The sequence below is a fragment of the Caretta caretta genome, chromosome 7 (genome assembly GCF_965140235.1).
Source record: "Caretta caretta isolate rCarCar2 chromosome 7, rCarCar1.hap1, whole genome shotgun sequence".
Classification (NCBI taxonomy): domain Eukaryota; kingdom Metazoa; phylum Chordata; order Testudines; family Cheloniidae; genus Caretta; species Caretta caretta.
Window position 1 is genome coordinate 50050332 of NC_134212.1, and position 19032 is coordinate 50069363.

Consider the following 19032-nt stretch of genomic DNA (forward strand, 5'->3'; position numbering starts at 1 on the left):
GCCTGTTGGGGCACGGATGGGGCCGGGCCCGCTTCCAGCCACGGGATGGCCAGTGTGGGGGTGTTGGCTGTGCTGGTCCAGGCGGGTCACTGCAGGGAATGGGGTTGGGCCAGGGTGGGTTGCGGGGCAGCCTGCAGCCCAGCCAGGGGTCTGTTTGTCTCCATGTTGTGCTGTCCTCTGTCCCCAGCCACACCGAGATCCGCTGCATCAGCCCTGCAGCCAGCAACCTGCACTCTGTCCCCGTGGACGTGTGGATAGATGGGCAGCAGTTCCCTGCCCCGGAGCCATTCCAGTACCGCCCAGACCCCGTCCTCCATGACATCTCCCCCACCTGCGCCTACGAGTGAGTCCCCTGACCCCCCGCCCTTCCCTGGTCACAGTTCCCCACTCCATCCCTCCGGTCACAGCTACTCCAACCCCCTGGTCACAGCCCCCCTCCTCCTCTCCCTCCAACCCCCCTTCTCCCGATCACAGCCACTCCAACCCCACAGGTCACATCATCCCCACTCCAACCCCTCCCAATCACAGCCCCACTCCAACCCCTCCAGATCACAGCCCCTCTGATCACAGCCCTTCACCTCTAACCCCCCAGGTCACAGTCCCCCGTAACGATGCGATCTCTGGCGGGACACAACTGAGTATCAGTTCAGGACAAATTGCTTAGAGCAGGGCAGTTATAGCCCAAAGCTGGAGTTCTTTACTATTAAGGCATGCCAAACCAGCCAAACAGAGAGGACTTCTGTCACCCAGAAGCATAGCACAAGTTTGAAATACAGACAGTATAGAGTCAATACTTATAACTTTAAATACAAAAATGATACATGCATACAGATAGCATAATCATAACCAGCAAATCATAACCTTTTCATAGACACCTCACTCAACAAACTTGTACAATATTTGCTGCAAATATATAACAGTGGTTGCAACAATGATCTATATGGTCACAGTTCTTGTCAATAACGTCACCCTCCCCCGCCAACTCTTCTCTCCAACCTCCCCGGATCACAGCCTCCCTCCCCCACCCCCAGCTTGCATGGCCTCCTCCCTGCAGGGAACGGTGAAGAGCCTAGCACTCTGTGCCCAGCAGCCTGGCCCATTTCACCAGGCTGGGGACCCCCTTCTGGGAGCCAAGGCATCTCCCCTCCAGGCTGGGGATGGGGCAGCCTCAGCCTCCTCCTGCAAGCCCATGACATGTGGGAGTTCACAGCATGGGGGGTTAGGAACAGGGGGCACAGCTCCCCTTGTGGGCTCCAGAGGCTCCAGGCAGCGTGTCTAGCCAGTGTACCCCAGTTGGGATTCCCCCGGCCCCTGGGTCCCCAGCGCATCCCGTATGGGGTTCCCCCGGCCTATGGGTGCCCAGCACATCCCGTACGGGGTTCCCCCAGCCCCATGATCCCAAGCGTGCCCAACACTGGAGGTTGGCTCGGACCCGGGGTCCCCAGCGCATCCCGTCCAGGGCTCTGCTGGCCCCGGGGTCCCCAACGTGCCCCAGCCAGGGACTCCCCCTAGCTGGTAGGCCCCCAGTGTGTCTTGGCCGGGTCTCCCCCCGCCCCAGAGTCCCAGGCTCAGGGCTGTGCTTCACGCTCCATGTGGCAGTGACCTATGACCTTCTGTAGGGGTTCGACCCTCACCATCCACGGCACCAGCCTGGACTCCGTGTATTACCCCAGAATCCAGTTTGTGGATGCCAGCGTGGCAACGGAGGCCAAGGTGAGTGTGAGGGGTGGGGCAGGGCCGGCATCGTGGGCCAGGGCCGGCTGAGGCTGGGGAATCACAGTCAGGGAGCTGGGCATGATGTGCTGAAGGGGGAGAGAAAAACGGACTTGAAATGCTGGTCGGGCCTGGTGCAGGCAGGCGCTGAAGGAGATTCCACCCAGTCTGCCAGTGCCCCCCAGTCCCACCCCACAAGCCCTGCTAGCCCAGCCCTGGGCTCCTCCCCAGCTCTGCTAGTGCCCCTCAATCCTGACCCGCAGCCCCTGCTAGCCCAGCCCTGGGCTTTGCTCAGTGCCGGCCCGCAGGCCCTGCTGTCCCACTCTTGGGCCCAGGCTGTGCCAGTGACAGGGGGTTGTGCATTCACCAGGAGGTGACTGAGAGCTCACACACTCATGTCACTGGTGGCTCTGGTCTCCAGTTGTCCAAGTGGGTGCGTTAACTTGGTGCGGCAGCCCCGGGCTCCCTGCAGACGTAGTGTGCATGTAGCGGGGTTGAGGGGATGGCGAGAGGCCTGGGCTGGATCCGTAGCGTGTAGCCGGCAGAGCGAAGGGCGGCGCGGGCCTGGGCCTGACGTGGGGCCTGGGAGCCAGGTCCGGGCCATGTCCGAGGAGCACCGGGTCCCCTCGCCACTGTGAGCTCTGCTCCCGGGCACGCTCCTTCCAACACGCCCTGTCCCCTCAGGTGTGCATGGGGCCACGCTCCCCCGAGCAGCTGGTGTGCCAGAGCCCAGCCTACCCCTTCGCTAACAGGGTGGAGAGCGCCCAGGGCAACCTGACTGTGCTGCTGGACGGCTCCCCCGGACGCAGGGCCTTCCGCGTGCATTACTACCCCCCGCCCCAGATCCTGCCCTTCGAGCACGATGACGACACTTACCACCTCAAGTCTGGTGACCACGAGATTGAGATCCATGTACGGAGGGGGCTGGGAGAGGCGGGGAACCCAGGCAGGGGTGGGACTGAGGGAGCCAGGCCAGCCCTGCATTGGTGGGCTGGGGGCCAGAACAATGCCAGAGAGAACTGGGGGGCAGAGAGATGAGGGCCCAGGGCATGGGATGATGGCTGGTGGGGATGGGATAGGGGAGGGCCCAGGTCATGGAGGGATGGCCAGTGCAGGAGGGCCTGGGGCCGGACAATGGCTGGTGCGGGAGGGCCTGGGGCCATGGCCAGTGGACTGAGGACCTGCAGGGGGACGAATGCCTGGCCCTGAAGGACAGGGACACTGGTTAGGGCGAGAGCCCAGGAATGGTAGCCCAGGGGAGAGGCTTGGCAGCTGGAACTGAGGTTGGGATGGTGGGATGCCCTCGGGAGGGGTGGGCCTGGGGGTTTCTGGGGAAGGCGGGGGGGCTCAGGCGGTGTGGTTCCTGGAGGCGGCAGGTCAGCTCAGGCCGGGAAGGCAACCTGGGGGCTGGGGGGCGGCTCAGGTGGCGGGAGGGGTTCCAGGGAGAGGCTGGGGAGTTCCCAGGGGAGGTGGGGCAGCTCAGGCCAGGGGGATCCTGGCGGAGGTGGGGCGGTTCAGGATGGGGAGTTCTCTAGCTAGGGTCGGGGGATCCCTGTGACGGTGGCTGTGTGCGCAGCAAATCGGGCTGGACGTGTTGGTGGGCTGCATGAGAATCACTGTGACGGTGGCGGGCCGGGACTGCCATCCCAGTGTGCTGAAGAACGAGGTGACCTGCCGGATCCCCAGGAACCTGAGCCTCCCCCTGGATGGAGCCCCTGTGCAGGTAGAGCCAAGCTTGGGGGAGGGCAGCACCCGCCCTAAGCTGGGCTCCCAGTGGCTTTGCCCCCGTTCCCCCTGCTGGTGCAGAGCCCAGGGAGATCTGGCCTGGCTCTCGGCTATGGCAGCACTGCCTAGATTGGCCCTCTGCCCTGTGGCCTCTGGCCTGCAGCCTGCCACCCCCCCTCTCTGCCCTTCTCCTTTGGACAGTGCTCAGGGCTGAACATGCCCTGAGTGCAGCTGCCTGGGAAGGCTTCCCTGGTCTCTGGAGGGCACCAGGCCTGTGGAGACCGGCTGCCCCTCTGCCAGCCAGCTGCTGGGCTTCACTCCTGGTTCTGCTGCCTGCACGCAGTGAGGAGGGCACGGGAAGCAGCGTCCAGCCCAGCATGCAGCTACAGGCTGTGCCAGCTGCTTGTTGTCTGCCCTGGGTGCAAAGGGGTGGCCGGGGGGTCCCCGCTGGAGCCGTTATTCCTGCCAGCTGAGCCCATGTGGTGACCCTGTCAGTCTCTTTCCCCTGGCATCTCTGCGCCATGGCATGTGCTGGGGTGGCATCTCTGATGCCCATGTCCTGCCCTACCTGCCCCACCCAGTGCTCACTGCCAAGATGAGTAAGTGCCAGGCTTTGCAGGGGTGCTGCTGGGCAGGGCTGAGAGGGGGCAAAGCGCAGGGGCTGGGGTACCTGACATGCATGCTCGGAGCAGCCCTGTAACAGAAGGGTGTAGCTCCCTGGGCCCAGGGATGGGAAATGTCCCCTGGGCCATCAGGCGACGGTGCCTGCCCTGCCAGGGGAGCGTGGGTCGGGGCTGGTCATGTGCCACATGCGCTGCCTGCTCCTGGGCCCTCTGTTGTCCCACCAGCCCTGGGCGCTGCATCCCTTGGTACCCAGGAGACCTGTGTGGAGAGGAGCTCCCTTCATGCCAGCCCCAGCCCTCTGGAGAACCTGGGCAGGAGCGCCAGTGCTTCAGGGAGGCAGAGTGGCATGGTGCATAGAGTACTGGGCTGGGACTCAGGAGACCTGGACAAGTCATGGCCATGCCCCGTGCCTCGGTTTCCCCATCTGCAAAACAGGGCTAAAGGCACTGACCTTGGCAGAGCACACTGAGATTGCTGGGTGAAAGTACTAGATAAGAGCTGGGGTGGTGGTCAGCGCAGGGGGGTATGGGCAAGTCCCCCCAATCCTGCAGATGGCTTAGGGATCCATTCTCTGCCTGCTGGCTGCCGGGACACTGACTGCCTGCCCTCTTCTTCCCCAGATCTGTGTGAATGGTGCCTGTCAGGACCTGGGCTGGGTGGTGGCCACCATCTCCCCGGACCCCCTGACTGGCATCCTCTTGGGCACCATCACCACCTTCATGTTCGGCTGCCTCCTGGCATTCCTGGTGCTGAAATGCAGACGCAGGAGGAAGATGGGTAATTCCCCTCCCTCACACAGGGCATCGCACCCCTGAGCCTGCCATGGTCCCATTCCCACAGGCACTGACCGTTGTGTCACACGCCCTCTGCTCTGGCAACGTCCACTCCTGTTCTGGGCCCTCAGCTGGGTGGCATATGCCTTTCCTGGGTGAATGGGACTGTGCCCCACGACCATGGAGGAGGTGTCTTCTGGCATTATGGGCAATGTGCCCATCACCCTGCTATCTGGGCACCAAGAAACTGCCCCCCGCCCCACATTGTTACTGATTCTGTGCCAGTCCTTAGGGTGCTGGCGCCGAGTGGGCCTGGGCCTCCCGTATTCTCAGTGGGGCAGGGGTCTGAGTGATGCCGGTGGGATAGCTGGTGCCCAGCAGAAGTGGGCCAGGCCATGAGGTCAGCGTTGGCTCTTGAGGCTCTGAACGGCTTTCTTTTCCATGTCTGCAGGGACCGAGAATTTGGAGATGCTGGTGAATCCCAATGGGAATACCCCCAGATTCGCCCTGCTACCCTCCTCCATGGACTACCGGGATGTGCAGGGTAAAGAAATGGCATGCCGGGGGGCACTGCTCACTGTGCCTGCAGCCTGTGGGGCCAGGGTTGAGTCACCGTCTTTGCAGCAGACCCCCTCAACCCCGGCCGGTTGAGGGCCCAGCTTAGGGCAGCCCTGCCCATGTTAGAGCTGCCCCAGCACATCAGTCTGCTCCCTTCTGTTCCTCCCCAGTGGGCGGGTCTTGGCCGTGGCTATGTGCAGCTCCTGCCCGCTGGCCCTTGCCGGCCGTGGGACCCCCGCCCATAAGCTCCCAGCTCTGCAATGCTTGGGGGCCCGCGCGGGGCTGGTGGGCATTGATTGGAAGACCCTGGGGATTTTCCAAGGGGCAGTTCATCCCTCTCCCCCAGCGGGGAGCAGGTGGCAGGGCACGCAGGCTGATCTGGCAGAGAAGAAGGGTTTTGCCAGGGTCTCACTGTGACTTTCCTCTCTCTGTCTGGTTCCTAGCGGTGCTTCCCCCAGCCGCCACTCCCAGTGGTGGCTTTGCCAGCAGGCGCTTCCGAGATGCCTCCTACACGGGCAGTAGTGACGGCTCTGCCATGCCGCTCGTGAGGATGCCATCCTGCTGCATCGAAAACCTCCGTCCTGAGCTGCTGGAGGAGGTGAAGGATGTCCTGATCCCAGAGGAGCGGCTGCTAACACACCGGGACCGGGTCATTGGCAAAGGTGAGTGTTGGGCCGGGCTGGGCCCACCTGGCACCCGAAGCGTGGTACAGTGAGCTCTGTAGTATGCAAGGTCTTGGAAAAAATTTTGAAGGAGAAAGTAGTTAAGGACATTGAAGTCAATGGTAAATGGGACAAAATACAACATGGTTTTACAAAAGGTAGATCGTGCCAAACCAACCTGATCTCCTTCTTTGAGAAAGTAACAGATTTTTTAGACAAAGGAAACGCAGTGGATCTAATTTACCTAGATTTCAGTAAGGCATTTGATACCGTGCCACCTGGGGAATTATTAGTTAAATTGGAAAAGATGGTGATCAATATGAACATTGAAAGGTGGATAAGGAATTGGTTAAAGGGGAGACTACAGCGGGTCCTACTGAAAGGTGAACTGTCAGGCTGGAGGGAGGTTACCAGTGGAGTTCGTCAAGGATTGGTTTTGGGACCAATCTTATTTAATCTTTTTATTATTGACCTTGGCACAAAAAGTGGGAGTGTGCTAATAAAGTTTGCGGATGATACAAAGCTGGGAGGTATTGCCAATTTAGAGAAGGACCAGGATATCATACAGGAGGATCTGGATGACCTTGTAAACTGGAGTAATAGTAATAGGATGAAATTTAATAGTGAAAAGTGTAAGGTCATGCATTTAGGGATTAATAATAAGAATTTTAGTTATAAGCTGGGGACGCATCAATTAGAAGTAATGGAGGAGGAGAAGGACCTTGGTTGATCATAGGATGACTATGAGCTGGCAATGTGATATGGCTGTGAAAAAAGCTAATGCGGTCTTGGGATGCATCAGGAGAGTTATTTCCAGTAGGGATAAGGAGGTTTTAGTACCGTTATACAAGGCACTGGTGAGACCTCATCTGGAATACTGTGTGCAGTTTTGGTCTCCCATGTTTAAAAAGGATGAATTCAAACTGGAACAGATACAGAGAAGGTCTACTAGGATGATCTGAGGAATGGAAAACTTGTCTTATGAAAGGAGACTCAAGGAGCTTGGGCTTGTTTAGCCTAACTAAAAGAAGGTTGAGGGGAGATATGATTGCTCTCTATAAATATATCAGAGGGATAAATACCGGAGAGGGAGAGGAATTGTTTAAGCTCAGTACCAATGTGGACACAAGAACAAATGGATATAAACTGGCCACCAGGAAGTTTAGATTTGAAATTAGATGAAGGTTTCTAACCAGGAGTGAAGTTTTGGAACAGCCTTCCAAGAGAAGCAGTGGGAGCAAAAGATCTATCTGGCTTCAAGATTAAACTCGATAAGTTTATGGAGGAGATGGTATGATGGGATAACATGATTTTGGTAACTAATTGATCTTTAAATATTCATGGTAAATAGGCCTAATGGCCTGTGATGGGATGTTAGATGGGGTGGGATAAATACTGAAAGAATTTTCTGTAGTATCTGGCTGGTGAATCTTGCCCCTGTGCTCAGGGTTTAGCTGATCACCATATTTGGGGTCGGGAAGGAATTTTTCTCCAGGGCAGATTGGAAGAGGCCCTGGAGGTTTTTCGCCTTCCTCTGTAGCATCGGGCACAGGTCACTTGCTGGAGGATTCTCTGCTCCTTGAAGTCTTTAAACCACGATTTGAGGACTTCAATAGCTCAGACATAGGTGAGGTTTTTCAGGAGTGGGTGGGTGAGATTCGGTGGCCTGCGTTGTGCAGGAGGTCAGACTAGATGATCATAATGGTCCCTTCCAACCTTAGTATCTATGAATCTATGAATTGCGGCTGTGTCGGGCCTGCGTGGCACCCGCAGCCTGGCACAGTGAGTGCCAAGCCATAGCTGAGTCGGGCTGGACCTGTGTGGCATGCACTGACTGGCACAAGGAGTGCTGAGCCGTAGCTGGGTTGGGCTGGGCCCATGTAGCACATGCAGCCTGGCACAGTGAGTGCTGGGCTGGGCCTGCATGGCACATGCAGACCGGCACAGTGAGTGCTGAGCCTTAGCTGGGTTGGGTTGGGCCTGCATGGCACCAGCAGCATGGCACAGTGAGCGCTGAGCCATAGATGGCTCTGGCTGGGCCTGTGTGGCACGTACAGCCTGGCACAGTGAGCACTGAGCCATAGCTGGGTTGGACTGGGCCTGCCTGGCATTCCCTCTGTGTCAAGGTCCCACCCCAGAGAAGCTCAGTACTAACGAGAGCCCCCATGTGATGCTGATCTAGCACAGATGGCATTCATCCATGGCATGGCATGCGGGGTTGGGCACGGGTGGGGAGTCCATACCCGCCGCAGCCTCGCTGCCTGGCCCCTGCTGCTCCCCTGGTCGGAGGGGCCGGTCCCTGCCCAGGGTTCGGGCTGAGCAGCACTGCAGTTTGGCAGCATCAAGCTCAGCCCATTCCCCTTAGTGCCAGGTGCATGCCTGTGGCTGTTGCCCAGCTAGGTCGCCTCTCTGAACCTGATGAGGTTCCCGGCTCAGTGCAGAATAGCCCTGCAGGGGAGCCTGTCGGGCCGGCCTGGAGGTCCCACAATAGGTCAGGCTGTATCTGGTGCCTGTCTGGGCCCTGCAGTGCCAAAATGGCCCGTCCACTTGGCCATATCTAGCGTCCATCTAGGCCCTGCGACACCAACATGACCCCATCCCCTTAGCCGTACCTGGTGCCCGTCCGGGCCCTGTGGCGCCAACATGGGCCCATCCCATTGGCTGTATTTGGTACCCATCTGGGCACTGTGGCACCAATACGACTCCGTCCCCTTGGCTGTATCTGGTGTCAGTCTGGGCCTTGCAGCACCAACATTGCCATGTCCCCTTGACTGTATCCAGTATCTATGGGTGCCTCTCAGCAGTAACGCGGTCCCAGCCCCCCTGCTGTATCTGGTGCCCATTCGGGCCCTGCAGCATTGACTCTCCTGCAGCCCCTCTGCCATCTTCCAGCCCATCTCCTTGGACTCTAGGTGTTTGCCCTGCCTGCAGCATGTCGGCTGGGGTCTGGAGCAAAGGGAAGCTTGGGGCATTCCTTGCTGCATGGCGGCTCTGTTCAGGGTGCCTGTGTTTTCCCGGCCAGGGCATTTCGGGAGCGTGTACCATGGCATGTACAGAGATCTGGCAGAGAGGGAGATCCACTGTGCTGTGAAATCCCTGAACCGTGAGTGCCCTTCCCTCTGGCTCCTGGCCTGCTCTCCTGCGGGGGTTGCTTCTGCCATGCTCTAGGGGGTCCCTAATCCCCATCCCCTTTAGGGTGCCTCTGAGCCCTGCCTGCTTCCTGCGCTGGCCCTTCACTCGTGCCAGGCTGTTGGCCAAGGAGCAGGAGGTGAATGGAACGGGCACCCCACCTATCTGGGCTATGCCTGACTCTTGGGTGTCTTCAGGCCTTCCTCCTGTGCAGCTGCCAGTGCCAGGGGCCAGGAAGCGTGTGTGTGCCCAGCCCCTGCTGTGCCTGGCTGGTGGCTGGATGTGGTGTCTCATGGAGTGGGCATAACCAGTGGTGAGCTGGAGCCGGTTTGCACCACTTCGCTGGAACCGGTTGTTAAATTTAGAAGCCCTTTTAGAACCGGTTGTCCCACGACGGACAACCAGTTCTAAAAGGGCTCCTAAATTTAACAACTGGCCAAAAGTGGCGCCTTAGGCGCCGACACTGTGGGTGCTCCGGGGCTGGAGCACCCACAGGGAAAATTTGGAGGGTGCTACTGGCAGCTCCCTGCCCCACCCCGCGCCAGGCCCCAGCTCACCTCCGCTCCGCTTCCGCCCCTGAGTTATGCTCTGCCCCGCTCTGCTTCTCCGCCCCCCCCCCCCACTTCCCACCAATCAGCTGTTTGCGCGGGAAGCCTGGGAGGGCCGAGAAGCAGGCGGCAGCTTTGCCCTCAGGCCCAGGGTGGTGGAGGTGAGCTGGGATGGGGGTGGGGGGGGGGCACAAGGAGGGCCACCGGTGCAGCAGCAGGTAACCTGGGGGGGGGCGGGGGAGGCGCAGGGGAACCGCTCCCCGCCCCAGCTCGCCTCCGCCTCCCTGGGCCTGAGTGCGAAGCCACCGCCTGCTTCTCAGCCCTCCCAGGCTTCCCGTATGAACAGCTGATTCGTGGGAAGCCGGGGGTGGGGGTGGGCGGAGAAGCAGAGGAGGGCGGCACATTCAGGGGCGGAGGCGGAGCGGAGGTGAGCTGGGGCCGGGCGCGGGGCGGGGAGCTGCCAGTGGGTGCTCTGCACCCACCAAATTTTCCCCGTGGGTGCTCCAGCCCTGGAGCACCCAGGGAGTCGGTGCCTAAGACGCCACTTTTGATGTGATCATTGGGGGGAGCAGCCACTCCCCCCCCCTCCAGTTTTGCTACCCTGCCCCTAGGAGCCAGAGGGACCTGCCGGATGCTTCCTGGGAGCCGCCCAGGTAAGCACCACCGGGACTCCCCACCTTGCCCCCAGGCAGGTCCCTCTGGTTCTTAGGGGCGGGGTGAGGCGTGGTGGGCGCCCACTACGGTGGCCCACGAGACCCTCCTGCCTGGTTCCGGGGGCAGTCAGGGGACAGAGGAGGGGGGGTGGATGGGGCAGGGGTCCCAAGGGGGGCCATCAAGAAACGCGGAGGGTTGGATGGGGCAGGGGTCCCGGGGGGCGGGCGCGGGCCATGACCTCCTCGTGGGGTGAGGAGGGAACTGGTTGTTAAGATTTTGGCAGCTCATCACTGGGCTTAACCCCTCTGTGATGTAGCCACTGCTCTCCACCTCTGCTGCTCCTCACTGGGCTCTGACAGCCCAGGTTGCCCCATCCCCTGGGGCCCATCCCTGCACTGTGGCTCCTGGGCTGGTTAGCGCCCCAGTTCCATGGCTGTGCTCCGTCCCAGGGATCACCGATGTGGAGGAGGTGGAGGAATTCCTGAAGGAGGGGATTCTCATGAAGAGCTTCCATCACCCCCACATCCTGTCGCTGGTGGGTGTCTGCCTGCCGTGCCAGGGATTGCCCCTGGTTGTGCTGCCCTACATGCAGCACGGAGACCTCCGGCACTTCATCCGCTCCAACAAACGGGTAAGCGCAGGCCAGCCACCCTCCCTGCTCAGGGGCTGGGCAAAGGCAGGGTCACCCTGGCTTGGGGCTCCCTGCCTGCAGCCTAGAGGAGAAGGGGTAACCCCCGCTCCCAGAGCCAGACCCCATGCAGCTCCCTGCCTAGCCAGCCTGTGCTCTCTGCACTGGCCCAGGCGCCCTACCCTGGCCGCAGCAGGCAGGGGCCAGCAGATGGGGCCAGGCAGCACCATGGCCATTGGGTTTTCAGGAGCTGCCAGACATGTCAGCTGGGCTGAAGCTGCTGCAGGGGCAGGGGGCGTTCCGGATCCTAGGGCCCAAGTGGGATAGGGGGTGCCTGGGTCTGGGGCGGGGGGTTGTGCTGCCTGTCAAATGGGCAGGAAGGTGAGATGGGGGCTAATGGACGCCCAGGAGAGCCCAGCTGCCCCTCCTGCCAGCCAGCCACCAAGTCTCCCCGGCCCTGCGGAGGCCGGGAGCTGGGGCAGTGAGTCCTGAGGGCACCAGGGTTGAGCCCTGCCTGTGTCCTCACGCTGTTCTCCCCAGGCTCTCTGGCCGGCAGGGCCACTTCGCGCTGGGAAGGCAAGGGGCTCACCTGGCTAGCAGAGGGTGCCCTGCATTCTCCTCCCCTAGCTCTGCCACTGCTCCTTTGTGCTGCCCTCCAGCCCCCCTGTTCTGCCACTGCCCCTCCATGCTGCCCTCCAACCCCCCAGCTATTCCCCTGCAGCTCTACTGCTGCCTATCCATACCATACTCCAGTCTCCCCATCCTCGGCTATTTCCCTCCCCCTCAGCTCTGCCATTGCCCAGCCCCGGGCTCTGCCACTGCCCCTCCACACTGCCCTGCAGCCCCCAGCTATTCCCTTCCTGCGCCCCCTACTCATCTCTGCCCGAGCAGCCCCCAGCCATGGCCAGGGGAGGCTCAGCAGAGGGCCACGCTCCTGTGCCCCATGCCTGTGTCCTGTAGGGGTTGCCGTGGAGATGCTCTGAGCTGCGTTCTAGCGGTGTCTCCCGACAGCTGGCCGTGGGTGCTGCCCTGCCCAGCGCTCTGCCCTGGTCTCCCGGCTCCAGATGCAGGGGGCCTGGGGGAGCTGGTGTTCGCAGGGCTCCAGCCGTGGCAGTGCCAGGTAAGGGCTGAGCTGTGCCCAGGCACGAGGGATGGGCTGTATGTCTCCCTGCTCTTGTCTCCCCAGAACCCGACGGTGAAGGACCTGATCGGTTTCGGGCTGCAGGTGGCGCAGGGCATGGACTATCTGGCCCACATGAAGTTTGTGCACAGGGACCTGGCCGCCAGGAATTGCATGTGAGTGTGGCGGGCGGGTGTCCGGGGCCTGCGTGCCTGGCTGGGAGGTGCTGGGGCTGCCTTGCTAGCCTGGAGCACTCCCAAGCACACTCCTCAGCATCCTCTTCACCGCAAGACGCTTTCCAACAGGATGCTCTGCCCAGGCACACTGGCCTCGGGAGCCCAAGGCACGGCACCCTTTCCTTTGAGTGCAGCTGGCGAGCCCGGGGCTGGCTGCTGGGGATAGAGGGTTATGGGGCCTGGCACTGCAGCCTCTGTGCTGGCTGAGCCTTGGGCCGGTGGGTACAGGGGCCTGGCACTGCCCCCTTGGTGCCAGCTGAGCCTGGGGCTGGTGGGTACCAGAGCCTGGCACTGCTCCCTCTGTGCCAGCTGAGCCCAGGAGTGGTGGGTACAGGGACCTGGCACTGCCCCCTTGGTGCCAGCTGAGCCTGGGGCTGGTGGGTACCAGAGCCTGGCACTGCTCCCTCTGTGCCAGCTGAGCCCAGGACTGGTGGGTACAGGGGCCTGGCATGCCCGCTCGGTGCTGGCTGAACCTGGGCAGCAGCAGGGCGAGTGTCAATCAAAGTGCCTCAGAGGGAACTCTGCTATTAGGAGAATGGGGTTTGTGGCCCAGGAGCAGTCACTTTGCCAGCTGGGAGGGTGGATGCGTTGCCCTGGGGGCTGCTCTGAGACCTGCCCATCTGTGTGCCAGTGGCCCCTGAGTGCCCACCCCATGGATTGGGGCCCAGATGCCTGGGACTGGAGATAAGTGGCTCTGAGCGCCAGGCTCCTGGAGCTGTGCAACCAGCTCAGCTGGCATTCCTTCTTCGCGCCTTGCAGGCTGGACCAGGCGTTCACGGTGAAGGTGGCGGATTTCGGCCTGGCCCGGGATGTCTTTGATAAGGAGTATTACAGTATCCGGCAGCACCGCCAGGCCAAGCTGCCCGTCAAGTGGATGGCGCTTGAGAGCCTGCAGATCCAGAAATTCACCACCAAGTCGGACGTGGTGAGTGCGGGGGAGGGGTTGGCTGTGTGGGGGGCTAGTGCATTGCCTGTGCCCATGCCACGCCCACCGGGAGGCGCCCAGGAGCGGGGTGGCTATGGCGAGTGATCGCAGAACGGCCCTAACTGGCTCTCAGCTGCTCCAACTCCAGGAAAGAGCTCTGCTCTCCTCTTCATAGAATATCAGGGTTGGAAGGGACCTCAGGAGGTCATCTAGTCCAACCCCCTGCTCAAGCAGGACCAACCCCAACTCAATCATCCCAGCCAGGGCTTTGTCAAGCCTGACTTTAAAAACCTCTAAGGAAGGAGATTCCACCACCTCCCTAGGTAATCCGCCCCCGGCTGGACCCTGCCTCCCACCTACCCCCCACCAGACACCCCGGGCGCATGGCTGACGGAACCAGGGTTAGTGGCTGGCCCGCACATGGTGTTACATGCCCACCTTGGCACATGGGGCTTTGGAAGTTTAGACCGTTACATGTGGCTTTCCCTTTCCCAGCAGCCTGCCCCCTGGCTGTGCTGTGCCAGGTGAGCAGAACCCTGCCAGCCAGCGTGACTGGCACAAAGCAGCACTCGCTGAGCACTTGGCCTCCAGCTGAGCTTCCTTGGCTGCACTACGGGGGTCTCGGTGTCTCCTACCACTGTGTGAGGGAGGGGAGAGCCCAGCCCAGGCAGAGCCGGTTCCAAGGCGTCAGAGCCCGGCAGGAGAGAGTGTGGCCCAGGGAGAGCGTGGCCCGGGCGTCAGAGCCCGGCAGGGGAGAGCGCAGCCTGAGGGTCAGAGCCCAGTGCCAACAGACACCACTCCTGATGTTGCTGACCCAGGCAGGTCCGTGTCCTCGCTGGCCAATGCTGGGCCTACGTGGGGCCTCAAAACATGGCTCTCCGGCAGGTTGGGTAGCCAGAGTTAAAGAGCTGGGAGAGGAGCGGGGATGAAGCTGTCCCCTTGCTGGTGGAGACCAGACACCTGATGGGGCAGATTCTCCCACACCTGCTGCTGCGGGCACTGCCCAGGCCAGGCCCCCGGGCTGGGTTCCCTCAGGCAGTGCTGACATGTGCGGTGGGAGACTCTAGGGGACTGTGTGGGGTGGCTGTGTGCCACTGGCCTAGAGGATGCCAAGCATTTCCGGCCCTGCCGCATGCACGGTGCTGCTAGAATGACCCCCGTTCTCTCCGGCACAGTGGTCCTTCGGGGTCCTCCTGTGGGAGCTGCTGACACGTGGGGCCCCACCGTACCCTGAGGTGGATCCCTACGACATAACATCCTACTTGCTGAGCGGCCGGCGCCTGCCGCAGCCCGAGTACTGCCCGGACTCGCTGTGAGTGTCGTGCCCTCCTCCTCCTCACGGGGGGGTGGCCCAGGGCCCCTTGGGGACCTTCTTCCCCCATAACCCCGCTCCCTGCTGCATCCCCCACATCAACCCCACATATCCCAGCTCCCAAACTTCTGCCTGCCAGCCCCCGCAGTGAGCAGTGCCCGGCCCGACGCCCCCCAGAGCCTCCTCATCTCCTCATGCAGGACATCCCCTTTGAGCTCCCCTTCCCTGGTGTGTGGGGATGTGGGGTGCAGGGGGCCCAGCATGGGGGAATTTGGGAGGGTTTGGCATGTGGGGATCAGGTGGGGGAGCAGGAGGTGGTCCAGTGCTGGTGTCCGGCTGAGCTCCCTGCCCCTGGGCCTGTCCCGACTCTAACAGGCTCTCTTGTCGGGGCAGGTATGCGGTGATGCTGAGCTGCTGGGCTCCAAGCCCCGAGGAGCGCCCCACCTTCTTCACCCTGATCGGGGAGGTAGAGTGCATCATGGCCTCCCTGAAGGGCGAGCACTACATCAACCTGAGCGCCACCTACGTCAACCTGGAGCCCAGCCCATCCAGCCCGCCGGTGCCTGACTCCGAGGACGAGCTGGCCTCCAGCGGGGAGGAGGGTGAAGCAGCTGCCACATGTTAGGGGGCGCTCTCCGCCCCGTGGGGCACCAGGAACACAGTCAGAGCTGGCTGGGGAGACCTGGGCTGGGCAGCGTGTCAGGGGGCTGTGGCGACGCGATGGGAAGAGGTGCCAGCACCCGGCTGGGCTCCCATTGGCACTGCCCGGCTGGGGTGTTAGAACGGGGATGTTGAGCACTGTTGTTTTTCTACCTGATATTTATTGTGTAGCGAAGAGATACAGGGACTATTTTAATACAAAAGAAACGTCAAAACCAACCAGTTCTGGGGCTTGAATCACAAAGTTTTGATTTGGGGGAAGCTTTGGAATTTTGGCTCTTTGTCCTGATTCCATGGGGGCTTGTCCAAAGGGGTGGATGGAAATTCGGCTCCCACCCGGTGCAGGGGCAGCTGGGCCTGGCTGTCATGCTGTGTCCTCAGCAGGGCGCAGAAGTGCGGGCAACCCTCCCTCCCAGTGCTACCCACAGGCCACACGGAGCCAGGGCCTAGGAGTATCCTGTGACTGAGTCTGGGGATGTGGGAATTGTTTGTCCTGGTTCTAGGCCTGGTGCCCCACACGGCTACTGGTGCTGTCTGGGCTGAGGGGAGGGCCCAGCGGCTAGGGGTGCGGCCATAGGGGCTGGCACCAGTGGGGCACGCCCTGGTGCTGGAAAGCTCTCTACCCCCACTAGGAGCCAGGCGTGTGTGGGGCAGGGCCCTGGGGCACAGGGCATGACCTCTCACACACAACCCTGGCAGGAACTGCCCGCCTGCACCCAGCTGGGTTCAGGGCCCTGCCGGCTCAGGGACTGGGCGTCCCTTCCGCTGTCTCATCCCCTGCCCCAGCCCTGCCTTGGTGGGCACTCTCCGGAACAGAGGGGAATTCAGTGTCCATGGCCAGTTTGTCCAGCCTGGCCTGGCCCCGGGGCTTTCCCTGAGATCGTGGCAATGGCACCGAGGTGGCAATGTGAGGGCAGAGGCAACACAATGCTGAGCAAAGCTGGTTGCCAGGACACTGTTGGACCACACACACCCTCCCCTTTCTAGGGCATGTCCCTCAAATGCCAGCGGTATCCCCATGGTGCCCAGAGAGGGGCTGCAGCAGGGGAACTATGTCCCAGAGCTCGAGGTTCCTCGCGCCTGATCTCCTCTTGGAGCCAGGGGCAAGCTGGCAGGGGTAACATCCCTAGGGAGTGCCAGGCAGGGACAACCCCTTGCTCAACTCCTTACCAGCCACTACACGGGACCCACCTTTCCACAGCGCTGGGCTGGGGCTGGCTTCGCAGGGGGCAGGGCTCAGGCCCTAGAGAGGGAACTGGCCGGCCCAGACTCTACCTGCACACCTGGCAGCAGCGTGATGACGCATCGCCCTCCTGCTGCTGGCACCCAGCCCCTTGGGCAGCCCCAGCCTGCTCTGGGTTTGCATTGGCCTGTGGGGCAGAAGGGAGGGGCCCCATCTCCAGAAGTGTGAGACTGCGCTGGCTGTGGGGTGTTGTTATTCCCACAGGCACAGGGGGGTGGACAGTGAGGCCACATAGAATCATAGAATATCAGGGTTGGAAGGGACCCCTGAAGGTCATCTAGTCCAACCCCCTGCTCGAAGCAGGACCAATTCCCAGTTAAATCATCCCAGCCAGGGCTTTGTCAAGCCTGACCTTAAAAACCTCTAAGGAAGGAGATTCTACCACCTCCCTAGGTAACGCATTCCAGTGTTTCACCACCCTCTTAGTGAAAAAGTTTTTCCTAATATCCAATCTAAACCTCCCCCACTGCAACTTGAGACCATTACTCCTCGTTCTGTCATCTGCTACCATTGAGAACAGTCTAGAGCCATCCTCTTTGGAACCCCCTTTCAGGTAGTTGAAAGCAGCTATCAAATCCCCCCTCATTCTTCTCTTCTGCAGGCTAAACAATCCCAGCTCCCTCAGCCTCTCCTCATAAGTCATGTGTTCTAGACCCCTAATCATTTTTGTTGCCCTTCGCTGGACTCTCTCCAATTTATCCACATCCTTCTTGTAGTGTGGGGCCCAAAACTGGACACAGTACTCCAGATGAGGCCTCACCAATGTCGAATAGAGGGGAACGATCACGTCCCTCGATCTGCTCGCTATGCCCCTACTTCTACATCCCAAAATGCCATTGGCCTTCTTGGCAACAAGGGCACACTGCTGACTCATATCCAGCTTCTCATCCACTGTCACCCCTAGGTCCTTTTCCGCAGAACTGCTGCCTAGCCATTCGGTCCCTAGTCTGTAGCGGTGCATTGGATTCTTCCATCCTAAGTGCAGGACCCTGCACTTATCCTTATTGAACCTCATCAGATTTCTTTTGGCCCAATCCTCCAATTTGTCTAGGTCCTTCTGTATCCTATCCCTCCCCTCCAGCATATCTACCACTCCTCCCAGTTTAGTATCATCCGCATGCTCTGCCCTGCAGCCCCTGTCCCAGCAGGGTTGCTCCTCAGCACCGAGCCTCCTCCCTGGCACAGTGCAGGGGGTGCTGGCCCCCTGCCCTGTCCCAGAGGCCCCCCCCCCCCATTGGCCTGCCGGGATGTGAGGGAGAGAGAACTGGCCTGCAGTACCTGAAGGATTGAAGGGGCAGCCAGCTGTTCAGTGCAGGAGATGGGCTGGCCAGACAGGGCCCAAGGATGCTACCAGTCACACACATGCACACACCCACTCTGGGCTCCTACCCGGTGCTGTGCCAGAGATTGGATTCTCCTCCCCCTCTCCCGGGGCCCAACCCAATCCTGTGCCAGGGACCGGATCTTCACATTCTGGAGCCCTCAGCTGGGGCCACAGGGAAGGGGGCAGGCACTGTCCCCCCACCCTGAGTGCCAGCTCCACTCGCAGCCACTGCAGCACAGGTGGTGCCCCACCCTCAGAGCCAGGCCATACTGTGGGGGAGCCTGTGGCGAAGCAGCAAGTGCCACGCGGTCCGTTGTTTCTCAGACTCTCCTGCAGTCGCGACTCTCGGAGCTGGCACGATGGGGCTGCCCCCAGCCAACACTCCAGTGCTGAGCCCTACAGCTAGCAGCCCCTAGCGCTGGGAATGCCATGCAGTGCCTAGGATGGCAGATCTGCCCAGCTGGGCCAAATCTGAGCGGTGCAGGGGCAGCCCATGGCCATGCTGTCTAGGGAGGCAGCTTTATCTTGAGCTGCCTCTGCCTGCTGCTCGGGCTCTGGCCCGTGGCCCCTCTCGCCACCATGGTCAGGGCTCAGGCCTGCAGAGGGCACTGTTGGGGCAGATGGGAAGGGTGGACAGCAGGGCCCCCACCTGCAGGGGTTTGTGCCCAGGGCAGAGCAACAGTGGTTGCAACAATGATCTGTACAGTCACAGTTTATGTCAATAACGTCACACCCCCAATGTACAATTGATGCAGGAAGGGATGATGCAAACATCACTGACTGCATCCCAAGAGTTCCCCATCCTTGGTTCTGTCTTACTACAGCTAGGATTCGTGTATAACAGAAATGGTTTATTCAAGTTCTGTTCAATAACATGACTGAATCTCTTTACAAACTCAAGGCAAAACTTGGTTAGAACAATAGTGGATTGGATCTGCTCTTGCAGCATGGTTCCTGTATGTTTTGTATGATTTTGCCAAGAGCTAAAGTACATAGCTACTTTATCCATACAAGCTCTGGCAAATGTTTGGAACCCATTTAATATCAAGACAATGTAGATATTAACGTTATTCATAGTATAGGAATCTTGACAATGTAGATATTAACATTATTCATAGTACAGGAATCTTTAGCTGTGAAAGCAATATGGTAGTGTGCCTTAGTTTCCCTTTTCATACAGTATATTTTCCCCTGTGAA

At 60.5% G+C, this 19032-nt stretch overlaps 1 protein-coding gene across 2 annotated transcripts in view; it reads left to right on the top strand.

Annotated features, from left to right (window-relative positions):
* The window catches only part of MST1R (macrophage stimulating 1 receptor), a 50336-nt gene extending 34850 nt beyond the window's left edge, over positions 1-15486 (top strand). For both annotated transcript variants that reach the window (XM_075130642.1, XM_048856498.2), the window contains exons 9-21: positions 188-343; positions 1620-1713; positions 2398-2625; positions 3290-3436; positions 4683-4839; positions 5287-5379; positions 5837-6055; positions 9078-9158; positions 10836-11017; positions 12201-12310; positions 13130-13295; positions 14471-14607; positions 15001-15486. In XM_075130642.1, the coding sequence (XP_074986743.1) occupies positions 188-343; positions 1620-1713; positions 2398-2625; positions 3290-3436; positions 4683-4839; positions 5287-5379; positions 5837-6055; positions 9078-9158; positions 10836-11017; positions 12201-12310; positions 13130-13295; positions 14471-14607; positions 15001-15232 (2002 nt within the window). In that variant the 3' untranslated portion in view covers positions 15233-15486. The remainder of the gene's footprint in view (positions 1-187; positions 344-1619; positions 1714-2397; positions 2626-3289; positions 3437-4682; positions 4840-5286; positions 5380-5836; positions 6056-9077; positions 9159-10835; positions 11018-12200; positions 12311-13129; positions 13296-14470; positions 14608-15000) is intronic.
* The last annotated feature ends 3546 nt before the right edge of the window (positions 15487-19032 follow it).